This window comes from Electrophorus electricus, chromosome 5, assembly GCF_041902795.1.
Source record: "Electrophorus electricus isolate QZ-2024a chromosome 5, ASM4190279v1, whole genome shotgun sequence".
In the NCBI taxonomy this organism is placed as follows: Eukaryota; Metazoa; Chordata; class Actinopteri; order Gymnotiformes; family Gymnotidae; genus Electrophorus; species Electrophorus electricus.
In genome coordinates, this window is record NC_137501.1 from 8,051,630 (window position 1) to 8,065,835 (window position 14,206).

At 50.2% G+C, this 14,206-nt stretch overlaps 1 protein-coding gene across 6 annotated transcripts in view; it reads right to left on the reverse strand.

The window, feature by feature from the left end:
- Positions 1-410: 410 nt before the first annotated feature.
- The window catches only part of rtkna (rhotekin a), a 45,829-nt gene continuing 32,033 nt past the window's right edge, over positions 411-14,206 (reverse strand). For 4 of the 6 annotated variants that reach the window (XM_035529774.2, XM_035529775.2, XM_035529773.1 and 1 more), the window contains exons 2-12: positions 9,574-9,773; positions 9,348-9,409; positions 7,564-7,617; positions 6,823-6,940; positions 5,916-6,137; positions 5,694-5,788; positions 4,777-4,883; positions 4,516-4,644; positions 3,677-3,842; positions 3,372-3,476; positions 411-1,974 (exon numbers count right to left, since the gene is read on the reverse strand). In XM_035529774.2, the coding sequence (XP_035385667.1) occupies positions 1,337-1,974; positions 3,372-3,476; positions 3,677-3,842; positions 4,516-4,644; positions 4,777-4,883; positions 5,694-5,788; positions 5,916-6,137; positions 6,823-6,940; positions 7,564-7,617; positions 9,348-9,409; positions 9,574-9,773 (1,896 nt within the window). In that variant the 3' untranslated portion in view covers positions 411-1,336. Of the gene's footprint in view, positions 1,975-2,714; positions 2,822-3,371; positions 3,477-3,676; positions 3,843-4,515; positions 4,645-4,776; positions 4,884-5,693; positions 5,789-5,915; positions 6,138-6,822; positions 6,941-7,563; positions 7,618-9,347; positions 9,410-9,573; positions 9,774-14,206 lie in introns of those variants that run through there. The other 2 variants (XM_081714104.1, XM_081714105.1) reach the window with 2 other exon arrangements.

A 14,206-nucleotide genomic window follows, 5' to 3' on the forward strand; every position in this document is an offset into this window, starting at 1 on the left:
CAGTTTTAACCAAAGCAGCAAAGAAAACCGTTAATTTACAAAACTTTACAACAGGAAACATGGCCTGAATGAATATACAAATTTACTTTTTAAAATACAAGTTGGTGGCTCATAATTAGTGAAGAAAAGCAGTATTATTTGTTTCGCCTCAACATAGTAATACAGTGTTATCTTCCATATTCTGAAAGGACCGTCTATATGTTCCCACTTCCAAACAGCACTGTTTTCTTACAGTAAACACATATTTGTTTAAACTGAACACAGAACCACAACACCAAATGGTCCCCAGGGAGCAGACCTGGTTAAAATACATAACACACTGGGCAGCTCATTTTCATGAACGGCAGCTGTTATATGGCAATACTTCTTTACAGCAAGCACGGCAACTCCTGAAAGATCTATGTTGAACATTTTAGAGATTGACCTCTTCTGGAAAGGTCAGAAATGTCAGAAATAACCAATGAAGTTTGAATTTTCCCATTATGTAACAGTTTAGAACATATTATAAAAAGTGCAAAACTGAAACACCTACAATGCAGAAGGAAAACAGTAAAGGAAATATGTACCGATTTTTTAAACTAAATACGGACCAGCAAACTTTTTTGATTTGAGACACTTTTGCATAGTAGCATGCTTTTTTTATTTTAATACCTGTTGCATTGAGACTCAAAAACCTTTTATCCCCATCAGCCAGCCAGTAACAAATAGCTCCTTAAATGTTGGAACACTGGTATTCAATGTTGGAACACTGGTCGCTAAAGGGTTACTGGAGATTAACCGGGAACCAGCTTTGAACCAGCCGATAAATGAACTTCAGTCTTTAGTAACAGATCTCTCGATCCTAGTTGTTTTAGGATTTGTTAGTTTACTTATACATGTGTGAAGGCATATGAGTCACATCAATGTGGAAAAATAGATGAGATGGCAGTCTGGCTATGCGACACATGCGGAGGGTGTGAAAATGGGAACATAAGTTCAGGGAAAACTGATGCTTCAGAGATTTTGCCGAGTTTGGAAGACGAAGGAACTGGCTGTACTATTAGCATGGTGCTCTCCAGTTTAAAGTCCAGGATCACAGGATTATTTTTGTACAGATGATGCAACTCAGCTAGGTCTAAATGATCGGCCACTGCCTCATGGTGGTGACCCAAGTGAAATGAAATCTCCCACAAACCTTTCTCCATCGATGTCCTCAAACAGACTGTCTAAGTCAAACCCAGCAGCGGGGGTGCTTGCATGCCCTCAGCCACTGGCACTGTAGTTCGTTCCAGAGTTTGACAGCTTCTGAGCCGTTGCTATTTTTGTGGTTTCCCATGCTCAGGTTTGTGAGGGGGAGCTACACCTGACTCTGGAGCCAGTTCCTGGGGTCCAGTTTGGCTCTCAGGCTCCTCAGGCTCCGGCGTGCGCCGGACTGCCGGGAGAAAGCGAGGTCTGACTCCGGGCTGTTGCTCCCCTCGCTGGAGCTGTTGCTGGAGGTGGAGGTGGAGGTGGAGCAGGAGAGGGGCACCTGAGAGGGCCGGGCAGAGGCGCCCTCCGCCACTGGCCCCTGGCAGGAACAGGCCGAGCTGGCATAGGCGCGGGTGCGCAGCGTGGACAGCTTGGCATCCAGGGAGAGGGTGCGTGGGCGTAGGCGGCCGGGGGAGGCAGGGGAGAGGTCGCAGGGCCAGGCGTGGCCTGAATGGGGACTGGCGCTGCGGGGGCTGTCGCCGTCAGATGTCAGGCTGGCGTCGGAGGAGAGCAGGCCCGGCGCGCGGCAGGGGCTGCGGGCCTGCCGCCCATGCAGGTGGGGGCTGGGCGAGTGGGCGGAGGTGCGTGGGGGGCAGCGAGGGGAGAGGGACGGGCTGCTGGGAGGCTGCTTCTCGAACAGGGACATCCAGTGGGGTGGGGCCTCGATCCGAGCCCGCAGGTCAAACTCCTCGAGGCGCCTCGTCAGGATGTCTGTGACGGTGCTGATGTCGTCCGAAGTGTCAATAACTGGGGGAGATACAGGAACACGTCACTACCGGCACTTTTAACACTTTTATCATGTCCCGTTCTCAGCGTGATGACCCAACCGCACAATTCTCAGCATGTGCAACATCACATTAGTGCACTCTGCAACCGAATCTTTTTAAAACAATTCTCATGAAATAGGAAAAGCGTCGCAACAATGCACGTGGGAGGGAATGCCAACTGCGCCATTCTACCACATCAGCATGCAGGATGCTGTGCTGGCAGACATGGCACTGACCCATATGAGAGAGAGAGAGAGAGAGAGAGAGAGAGAGAGAGAGAGAGAGAGAGAGAGAGAGTGCCTCTCCCAAAGAGAACACGACCAGCTGGCCTGACACCAGGCAACAACACAGCTGGTACCTCCAATCAAGTCCATACTCCTCCAGTCCTGCCAAGGCCTTTACCAGGTGCATCCTGGGACACAGAAAGCTCCAAATGAACACACGAGCTTCCTTGGAACTTTGTTCAAAGCCAAGAGCCCCCGGTGACAGCGGCAAATAAGCAAGGTACAAGATGTCCTCAAAAGGTGTTCAAGCTCGTGTGCAAGTTAAGCTTTCCTCCGGATCTCGCGGTTAAGTACGGCGGTAGGCCCGCCAGAGGTTTTCGGGAGGGTGGCCGGGATGTTGACACGGCAGCCAGGGACAGGAAACAGGACAGAATGGATCAGCAGCTGTGGGGGCGGGGCAGTTGACCCGTCCCAGACACCGAGCGTCCCGGTTACTTCACCTGTCGCTGTAATAGGAGGTGAGCAGAGCGCGGATCTCAGCAGAGACGGCGTTGTCCTGCAGCAGGAGACCCTCGCAGGATGGAGGGGTGGCCAGGGAGGCCGCTGGCAGGGGTGGAGGGGGGGGGGGCAACGTCACCACAAGGGCGGTGGGGTGGGTGGGGTGATGGAGTGGGTTTGGCGGGGTTGTGTGTGTATTGCATGGCGAAAACAAAACAGGGTGTTTTCGTGTTGATGGCGGGTTACACAAGCGCAAAGATGCGACGCATTAAGAATGAAAACGAAGGAAAACAAATGAGCAAAGACAGCAGGAAAGAAAAAGAAGGGGGGATACGGGAGGCCGATGGGAGGAAGAAAAGAGAATGGAGAGAAGTGACAGAGCCAAAGCAACAAAGGAGGAAAAGAGGGAAGAGACAGGGGGAGGGGGAACAGACAGAGAAAGTCAGTGTGTCAGAGACAGTCACGTCAGAACACAAGCGCTTGTACCAGATCTTGACCTCTGCTAAATAGCAGGGGGCAGGTCTGCCCCCAATCACGATGGTGCCCCCTGCTCCGAGACATGAGACTTTTTTTTTTTCCGTATGTGGCTGCCACTCTGTGACCCCGACCCCACCCCCCCACCCCCGCGACGGCGCGGAGGTGCGTGCGAGCGTACCCATCTCGTGGTAGAGAGATCCCTGCTTGGCTGGAACAAGGGCGGGCTTGCGCGGAGACGGCAGCTCGATCTTCATCAGGTCGTCGCAGCACTGCTTCCACTGGCCTGTAGGGGGAGACAGCAACTCAGTCGCGGAACACGGCTGGAGCGAGAGCCGTCTTTGCTCCGCACGGCTTTTAGGAATACAACAAACAAAGCGTTGTAAAAGTAAAATAATAATAATAATAATAATTTATGCGTTACTGAAACGGGATAGAAAGAAACGGGGAGTGTGAGGCGCATCAGCTCGGCCGTCGTCTACTTACTCATGTCGAAGAAGTGCTGCCAGAAGGCCTCCATCCAGCGCTGCGTGTCTTCGCGCCTGTCGGCCGCTAGCGTGTGAGTGACCTCCTCACCGCCGTACCGGTTACTGATGCAGATGCTCTGCGCTTTGCTGGGCGGCTCTCTCTCAGCGGCGCGTATGCGCGTTTCCTGAGACGCGTGTGCACGTATGCAGAGGCAAATTAGCTTACATCTGGGACTTCCTGCCATGTAAATCATTTTACCTTAAATAGTAAGTATACTTTAAGATTAAAGGATTTACAGACTGGTAAAAAAAAAGAAAAAAGTTGGGAGAGGATCTATATTATGCACTATTGGAAAATAAGACTCAGGTCTAATTAGGTTCCGCATCTAGGCTTTCAAGGAACTTTAAAGCTGCACATATTAACTGTGAAAACACTGCCACAAAAGCATGCTGTTGTGTCTTTAATTTATTGAGAAGCATGTGAAGTTTTCGCCCAGCGCTATCGCCTAATCGACATGTGGCAGTTCCTTTTTTCGACCACTAGGTGGGAGCAGAGGGTCGTCAGTGATACTAACAGCTCCCTTTACCACCAGCCCAGCACTCAAACTAATGTGTTGTCACGGAAAAGCCACTGAGACCATCTTTTTGTGCATCTACGTATGACACGTGAGGAAAAAGACATCGTGACAAACAGCTCTTGGTAAGAAACTGTGACGTAATGGTTGACAACTCAGGATCTGTCATGATGAACACACTGTCTAGTCGAGGGAGACAATGACTTATAATCCACTTGGTAAGAGTTGTTGGCTCTAACATGCAATAAGAACCTGTTCTGGTTTGCACTGAACAACTGCTCACTTTGTTAATGGCAATAGTTAATAGCGGTTCCACATTAGCCTCCATGTCTTCTTGCTGCCGGTAACAGAAGAGTTTCGTTCCTTTTAGGACACCGTAGACATCTGTCCATCCTTGAGGGTCCCCGCCAAGCTAGACAGAATGATAACACTAATGTGAGAAAGGTGAGGAATGCAAAACAGCACACGAGTGCATGTGTGTGTGTGTGTGTGTGTGTGTGTGTGTGTGTGTGTGTGTGTGTGTGTGTGTGTGGTGTGTGTGTACCTTAACCCGTAGACAGCCACTCATCATCTGCTGGGTCATGCAGTAGGGCTGAGCTGCCACACGACAACACACACTGCCATATAGTGGCAACCAGTATGAACACTCCTCTATACAGAGAAAGAGAGAGAGAGGGATGGAGGGAGAGAGAGGGATGGAGGGAGGGAGACAGAGAGTGAGAGAGTGAGAAAGCGAGACAGAGTGTGAGAGAGAGAGATGGAGAGAGAGAGAGAGAGAGAGAGAGAGAGAGAGAGAGAGAGATTAAGGCAAGATATCTCTGGCAGGTGCACAATTGTGTATTTGGAGATAAGGAGTACATACATAACAATGAAGCCTGTCTAAACCTGGGCTACCTTTACACTGTGGAGCCATTACAGGACAGCTGTGAGCTACCTGCTGTGGTGTCTGCTGTTAACATGCCTGGAGTCACTTGTCAAACACACACACACACACACACACACACACACACACACACACACACTCCCATTAAGCAGAGCTTATTAGTAATTTACACTGTGTTTTATGAGTGTGACCCCTGACATAATAAAGCTGACAGATACCCACTGGCGCATGGGCACACATGCATGTGCATACACACACGTAAACACACGCGCGCACATGCAGATGCTCACGCGTGCACACTATCAAATCAAAAGTATGCTATCAATGCAGGATTGCTGCTAACGAGCACATAACAAGCACGCTATAAAACTAATCTATTCTAAATGGCTTCACGGAATCACGTAATGAGAAAACTGAAGCGTTACGATCTCCTGACCAGACAAATCTAACCTTCCCGAAGCCACGGAGGAGGAGTGAGGAGTAAGTGTCTGACCACGAAGGCTGTTAGAAAGGAGGAGAGGAGAGGAGAGGAGAGAAGAGAAGAGGAGATGAGATGAGGGAGGGGGACGACGACTTACCGTTGCCGGTAATGTTGAGGTCATGCGTGCGGAAGCTGTCCTGGACGTGAGCGAGTGTGAGTGTGGTGTGAGCCAGAAGATGGTACTTGGGTCCACTGTGGGTAGACAAAGACATGCACACACACATATACTTGCTTATTTGTCACGTGTACTCTACAGATGTACTCAACAGGCTTTGCGCTCATTGCACCCGCATCACGGCGCATGCAAGCGCGTACTCACGGCACGGGCGGGGCGGGCAGCAGAAGCGGGGCGGCGCCGGCACTGTCGCCCGACGGGCTACCGGGCTCCAGGGCGGCGCGGGTCCTCCGGCCCGAGGTTCGGCCCAGCGAGGAGCTCAACTTGCTGGCCAGCCGGCGCGGCGTGCTGCCCCCCATGGCGTCCTCCTCCGAGCAGCAACTGTAGAGCTGCACACGCAGCTCGAAGCCGGGGATCGCCTCGCTGCTATGGTACCACACACACACACACACACACACACACACACACACACACACACACACACACACATACACACACCCCAGTCAGATCCCTGCTCTACACCATTATTAGGCAGTTATTTATTTACAGGGGGCTTACAGATACACGGGCAGGAAAAACCTTCTCATCTACATGACCTTCACCTACACGCTGGTGTGTGCAGTAACATTGTGCTCGATCCGCTAGAATTAAATATAGCCACTTGTCCATTTGCTACACGGAGGGCGGCAGGCTTAGCCTAGTGTACATGGACTCCATTCTTCAAGCAAGATCAAATCTAAATTTAACGATCTGCAGTCAGAGGTGCACCAGCATTGGGACTGGACGTGCTTGAAAAGTAGGTCATGCCGTAAACATACACTTGGTCTCTCTCGCTCGCTCACATGCACACACACCCTACACTGTAAATGCAGCTACAAAAAGAGTTTTAAATTCTGCCTTTAATCTACCCACATACTGTTAAACTTTAGATGATTAATAATTCTTTAATATAAACACACATACAGTTTAAGTCAACAGTGGAAGGGAGCCTCATCACAAAATTCATATGAGAAATATATTTCTGTGAGTGGGAATATACAGTGTGTACATCGCTAAAATACCATATTATACTCACACACTCACACACACAGACACACACACACACACTTACAAGACTATAGTGTTGTCAAAGCAGATGTCCGTGAGGGTTCTGTCCACCATTACCATATCTGTGTCAAAGATCTCCCCTCCCAACTGCAACAGACAGAAGACTGCACAGCGGTGTAGTTCTGAAGAAGAGAGAGATGGAGAGAGAGAGAGAGAGAGAGAGAAGGAAAGAGAGGGAGAGAGAGAGAGAGGGTGGGAGAGAACAGAGGAAATGAGGCGAACAGACATCCATGGGTGAGAAGCAGCTGTACAGACATTGCGCGCGTTTCCCCCCGGTGCACCTGCAGGCAGTAATGCCTTCAGCACAGAGGAGTCTAGGTGAGGGAGGGCTGCACGTTTCCCCCATACATCTCTAAACATTCCAGCTTTATACAGTTGAGATCACTGGCACTTTCTGCTGCTCTGTGGCACCAGTGATGCTGTCTGAGTTGTTTCAGTACTTCTGATTCACTCTTCAGCTAAAACAGGCATTAAATATGAATCATGTGCCACATGGAATGCATGATAACGGGTCATAATGTGGTATTAAGAATGTATGTGCTGGCACCCGCAAGATGACGAACAGCTTAGAAATGTGTTTTTCTCACAGTTTCTACTGAGTGATTATGCTAAGGAATTAACACTGCACTTTTAACACAGACGAAAGTGAATGGAGACATTGGGCGGAGCAGAGGGTCCCATCCTCGCTGGCGTGTGTTCGGGAACAGCTCATGTCTGGTGGGGGTCTCTGCGTGGTGACCCTTACCTCCTTTGTTTTTGAAGTATTCTGTGTCCTTCCACATCAGGGGGATTCGGAGGTCTGTGATACAATCACAGCAAGAGAGAGAGATCAGACAAGGTCAAGGCACTCACGTGAGCCGTGTTGCACATGGGCACACGGGCAGACGCACGCACACACACACACACACACACACACGCAGTGTCTCTTAGGCAGAAGCAAGTGATGGGTGTTATCACCCACTGTCAATCATGACTGGCATCTGAGTGTGTGTGTGTCTCCAGTAATGTTCTCCTTCGCTTTCTCCCTCTCTCTCTCTCTCTGTATCTCTCTCTCTCTCGCTCTCTCTCTCACATACATCCTGTGATTATAGCTCTGTGGAATGTGCTGTTTCCATTGGGTTTCTGTTCCCCTTCTCTCTTTTCTATAAATTAATAATTACAATCCTGATGCGGAACACAAAAGGTGATGCAATTTGCCTGTAGGATATGCATACACGCGCACGTAAACATACACACACACTCTCTTTCTTTTTCTTACACACACACACACACACACACACACGCATACACACGCATACGCATGTAGTTGCTGCCATGCCACTGGTGTAGGCAAACATGTGACGGCCATCCACGATGTTCTCACCCACCCCCCGCCCAACCTACTGCATTAAGACTGCATTCATCATCATCATCATCATCATCATCATCACAGCCCATCCAGCTAGACCACCCCAGACCCACTATGTCAAACGTCAGCTAATTAAGCAAGAACTGCTTAGCTAGTTAATCAAAATTAATAGATAAGGGGCCATTAGAGGACTATTAGGGAGATCATGACTGCAGCATATGAGCAATTATGAGCTCCGTGTGTGGTCTGGGTGAGTGTCTCTGTGTGTGTGTGTGTGTGTTTGTGTGTGTGTGTGTGTGTGTGTGTGTGTGTGTGCGCACTTTCAGTGCTACCAGTGTAAATGAAATTGCCGGTGTGGTATTTCATAGGTATGAGGGAGTTATAAAAAGAGAATGAGAGAGTCAGACAGAGACAATGGATGTGTGTGTGGGAGGGGGGTTTTAGCCAGACTGGCTATAGCTTAAAGCCTGCTACAGCCCCCACTTAATAGAACTTCATAATAACTTCATAATTACCCCTTACAGTGCAGAACTTGGCCTGGGGCAAGCTTTCAGTGGCGCGAGTGTGTGGACACATGCTGACAAACACACACACACTCCAGTTCTTATCAGACAGACAATGCTGGCATCCAGCAGCTACAGGTCATCATGGCATCATCCAATATATGGGAGAAGAGAGTTAATATGAAGGATTGTTGTGTGTGTGTGTGTGTGTATGTGTTATAGGGAGTGGGAGGGGCACTAATAAAGCACTAGACCAACAGACTGCAGACTGCTGATATAAAAGCCAGCTGGGCAGGGTCTTAGCACAGAGAGGCCTGACGAGGGGGTCAGGAATGTGCCACACACACACACACACACACACACACACACACACACACACACACACACACACACACACACACACACACACACACACACACACACACACACACACACATGCTTGCATTTACACCCATACTCGCACACCCAAACATGCGCACACACACAAACACATACAGACATCCACACATACACACACACACACACACAAAGCAGCTACCACACAGCCAAACAAAGGTTCTGTTAGTTACACACAGAGCTCACGTCCAGGATCATGGCTCCCCAGTGTGCATCACTTGTCTCATTTCAGCATGTCGGCCACGTTCTAGTCACTCAAAGTAGCGACGGCGGTGCACGTACCTGAGATGGCGACTTTGCCCTTACACGGCGATCGCTCATCCGACGGGCCGGTGTCCGATGACCTGGAAGCACACATGTGAGCGCAAACGATACTGCTAGTGCAAATCCCCCCCCCCCAAACCCCCTCCTGTTTTAACATGCCCCAACCTTCGACTGGCCTCCGAACAAGTCTGTGGTGGCATTAGACAGCTCGTCGGAGCGTGGGTGTGGGTGGGTGGGGGCGTACCTGCGCTCCACCCTCTGCAGCACCTGCGCCTCCTTCATGCGCTGCAGCTCGGACATGTAGGCCAACACGCGGGCGCTGCAGGTCTGCAGACTCTTTGAGGCCTCCAGCGCCTGATCCCGCTGTGTGCACGCTGCCAGCAGCTTGCAGGCGCCCTCCCGGACCCGAATCTCCCGGTCGATCTTCTTCTGGAGGTCGCCATCCTGAAACAAGAAGAGGCGCGCCGGGTCAGCTGGGGGCACGCAGGAGCGCGAGGAAGGGGGATTGGCCTGGATATGGCGTGTCATCGCCGGGAAATAATCCCGTGTGTGGGACGCCGTTAACAGCAGCACGTGTTTCCCGTTACGAGCGTGCCCTCACTAGCCCTTATAGCCAAACCAGGTAAAAACTCAAACGGAAGAAAATCTGAATGACGCCATGAAGCCCGAGCCAATCAGGGCGCTTCTACCGCCCCCCTGGCTGGACTGCACATTCCCCAGACGCCTCGCCGCCAGTGACATGGCTGTCTGCCCCAGCAAGGGGGCAGCTCTGGCGGGGAGTGTGTCAGCTCGGTCACGCGTGAAGCGCGGGAGTCGGCCCGGCACCGGAGAGAGGGCCTCTGGAGTGAGGGATGAATTATTCATGCCTCCTTCCCGCAGAGGAGCTGTGAAAACATGAAACCGCACGCCACTGGCTGCTGGGGCCGGGGAGGATGGCGCTCAGAGACCACAGCTGTGGGCAGAGACAGAGGAGACAGAGAGGGAGACAGAGAGAGAGGGAGAGAGAAAGAGAGAGAGAGAGAGGTTTAGTGGTGGCTTTCCGTTGGGAGAGGTCAACCTGAGCGAACAGTCACTGAAATTCCTGCGGTGCACAGAGAGCTTTAGCATCCGTGGGAACGGCAGGGGTGGGAAGGGAAGCAGGAGCTGACCGGAATGAGCGAAAACAGCTGGGGAAAGGGACAGAAAAGATGCTTCTCCTCTGAGGGCCTCCGAGCACCTTCTGCCCCCCACCCCCCCACCCCCCCACCCCAAGTCTGTCTACTTAACGATCTTAATTGGTCGAACTGCTCAACCCGCGTGCACACACACACACACACACACACACACACACACACACACAGACACCAAGAGTACTCTTTCCAAGAGTAAGTTTGCACTCAGCTCTCTTCATTGCATATTGCCTTGCGTTTGTAGAGACGAGAGAGCGTGTCTGATGGCCGTTTGGAACATGGCAAACGAAACGGGATAAAAACAATGGAATGAGTCGCCCCTTAAGTTCAAAAGATGATAATTACTCTTGGATGTGATCAAAGGGAGAGGCAAAGATATTATAACCACAGTCCCCACCCAGCTACAGGGAGACATGGACACGGCAGTTCAAATTTGACTTGTGATAACAAAAGACACATCAAGTCACAGTAAAAATTGTGTGCATGTGTGTGTGTGTGTGTGTGTCTGTGCGTTAAAAATGAGAAGAATTACTGGTGTCTGAGAGGAGTAAAGGGATCCAGACAGAGAGAGACAGACAGGGAGCTAAAGTGAGAAGCAGAGAGACAAAGAGAATCAGAGTCAGAGAAAGAGTCAGCAAGAATGACAGGGAAACAGAAAGAGAGTCAGAGACACAGTCAGAGAGGCAGTATGCGAGAAACAGAGAGTCAGAAAAATAGAGATTCACAGATAGAATCAGAGGCTGAGAATGAATCAGAGAGAATGTCAGGGGAACAGAAAGAGTCAGAGGCAGAGAATGAGGCAAAGAATGAGTCAGAGAAGCAGTTTGAGAGAGTCAGAGATAGAGAGAAAGATTCAGAGACAGAGAGAGGGCACATGAAATGAAAGTCGGCAGGGTGTAGGAAGAACTCAAACAAAGCCAGCAGGACAGTACAAAGCATCAGCGTGCCGGCATGGGCCTTCGACCCGCTGAGCCTCACGGCCGCTCCACTCTGAGCGAGCAGAAGGCCACCCCCCGAAATGCACCGAGCAGTGACATGACCAGGCTTCAGCCTGGGAGGGGGCGGGGCTCGCCCCAAAAACAGCTCCGCCCCACCGCAGCTCTGCCCGACCCATCACGTTTGGTTCGCTTTGTGCGGCAGACCAACCCTGAGACATCAAGCTATAAATGTTCCTGTATGAAAGTGACCCCTCCCCCCCCACACACAGAGCAGACATTGTTTGAACCGAAACAAAATCACAACAAGGGGGCGCAGGGGTGGGGGGGGGGGTCTTGGTTTCAGCTCTTACCCAAGGCACGAGACGAGAGCGGATCTTTGCTGTTGGTGAACGTGGCCAAGCCTTTTTTACATAAAAGTCACGAAAATGTAAAATCCATCTATCCGGATGGAAAAGAAAGGCGTGGCACTCTTAGACCCCCTGGGTCCTGCATGTGTACGTATGTGAGCCGTATAAGCAGAGTGTAAATGACAAAGGCAAACATGCCCTAAGTGAGCACGGAGGAAATACGGCACCTCCGTTTAAATTAGGCACTGGAGTGTGTCTACGGGCAAACATTTGCTGGTATGGACGTGTTTTTTGGATGGATGTGAGAGCGTGTTTGCAAAAGGCACTGCAAAGGCCCTTCAAACACAGGTGCGCGCACGCACACACACACACACACACACTGTTGCCAGATGCACCACCTCCTTTGAACCAGGTGCCAGAGCATAGTAGAGTGCCAGGCTGGGCTGTGTGTGTGTGTGTGTGTATGTGTGTGTGCATGCGCGTGTGCATCAGGCAGGAGAGGCAGAGAGGGAGCGAATGCGTGGAAGGTGTGAAAGAGGGAGGGAGTGTTTCAGGAATGGATGGATGACAAGAAGAGGAGGAGAAGGACACAACCACTCTTTTGTTCCCAGGTAATGAAGCGTAAGCACTGAAAGTGAACCCAGATGGGAATTAACTGAGGGAGATGAAATCTTCACCTTGCATTGGGGGGGGGAAGAGAGAGAGAGAGAGAGAGAGAGAGAACATGTATTGGCTGTTAGCCACTTTTCAGGGCATCTGTGGAATAAAAATGTTATTTTAAAAAATCTTTCCCCATTTTCTGAAATGATCATAGCCTATTCCAAAGGATGACGGAAAGGGCCGAGTCTAAAATTCCAAAGCCTGTCTGACCTTATGGCTCTGGGTCAAGGCAGACACCCCAGTTGGTCTTGTTCGGTGTATGACCTGAAATCCAACTGCTAGCTCGCTAATGGCTGATCATTACCCGTACCACCGCTTTCCTGCTTAAGTACTGACTAACTTTAGTATGCTCAAATTGGGCTAAGTAGTTTACCCTTGCCGTTTAATCACAGGGTAATTGCTGTAGAATTTGGAGTGAGAATGTGGTAATCTGACCGCTACCAGATCATATCGGAAATTTTTGTTTTTTTTCTGACAGGAAACACACTCATGGGAAGTGACTCTGGTCTTCGGCGAATTCGGTTTGGTTCTGAAGTCTCTCCCCCCCGCCCGGCCTTGAAAATGCCTCAGATGCTTAGCGAGAGATTGTCTTCATATGAAGCGAGGAACGGGGGAAAGGAGAAAAGAAAGTATGACTCTGGTCACTACAGAAGCCGACGCTCATATTAAACCTGCTGACACCTTCGGTATTGAACCAATTTGATGGCCCCTATGGGCTCGGTATCACCGTGGAGAGTGATGTCTCCTGGGACAGAAACCCTTAAAACGTTTATTTGTGTTGTAATGCTTCATTGGCCCAGGGTCTCCTGCTGAGGATAGAACTTCAACTTTGACCCTTCTTTCATGCCATATGGCAGATTTGGCCACGACCTCACAGAGCGGGGCCAATCTGATGTAAGAGAGGCAGGTCTTTCTGACAGACTGGCAACAAATGCTCTTGGCTGATGTATGTACGGGACTAAAAGCAATAATGTGCCATTTGTCTTAAATGAGTACTTGCCAGCATTCGTTGCTTTTGTCTCATTGTAAGACAGACTGTCTGGGAAGGTCTTGCTGGTCTTAAAGCTTTCCAGAGAGATAAAATTTTAACCACGCATGAAAAAGTCTAAGGAAAGGTTTTAAACTTTCTTTATATGTATATCAATGATATTAGAGGTTCATTTGTAACATAAATCTCATTAAATCTGCACCGCCTTCACATTTTGCAAAGATTTTAATGAATACTTCTCGTAGACACACAGAACTCAGGTGATCTGTCTTGTTTCCACCGGTCTCTATGAAATCAAACAGAGTGAATTATGAGTGAAATATTTATATCATCACAAAAGACAAAACAAAAGCAGTAAAAAAAACTGCACCGAGAGTCTGTGATGTGAGACAAATGAGTCTTCCAAGAGTACAGCCAGCTTCGCTCGAGTCCAGATAGCTCATGTCAGCCCGGCGAGCCTTGTGAGGTCACGTCCTGCTCTTAAAAGCCCAGGCGCATCGGCTTGCGTCGCGGTGCTTGCTTTGACTGACAGGAGGCAAGTGTCACTGGGACAGCAGAGGCCAAGGGGAGGATGGAAAGCAGAGGAGGGGAGATGGAGAGAAGATTGGGGGGTGGAGGATAGAAGAAGTGAGCGAGGGGAAAGATAAGAGGGGAAAGAGGGAGGGGAAGGAGAAAGATGAAGGAGAGAGGGATCTAGGGATGGGAGGGGGTGAAAGGAGAGAGGAAGTAGAAGAGGCCACGGGAAGCCTCTTTCAGCCTCAACTCCAGCCACAAG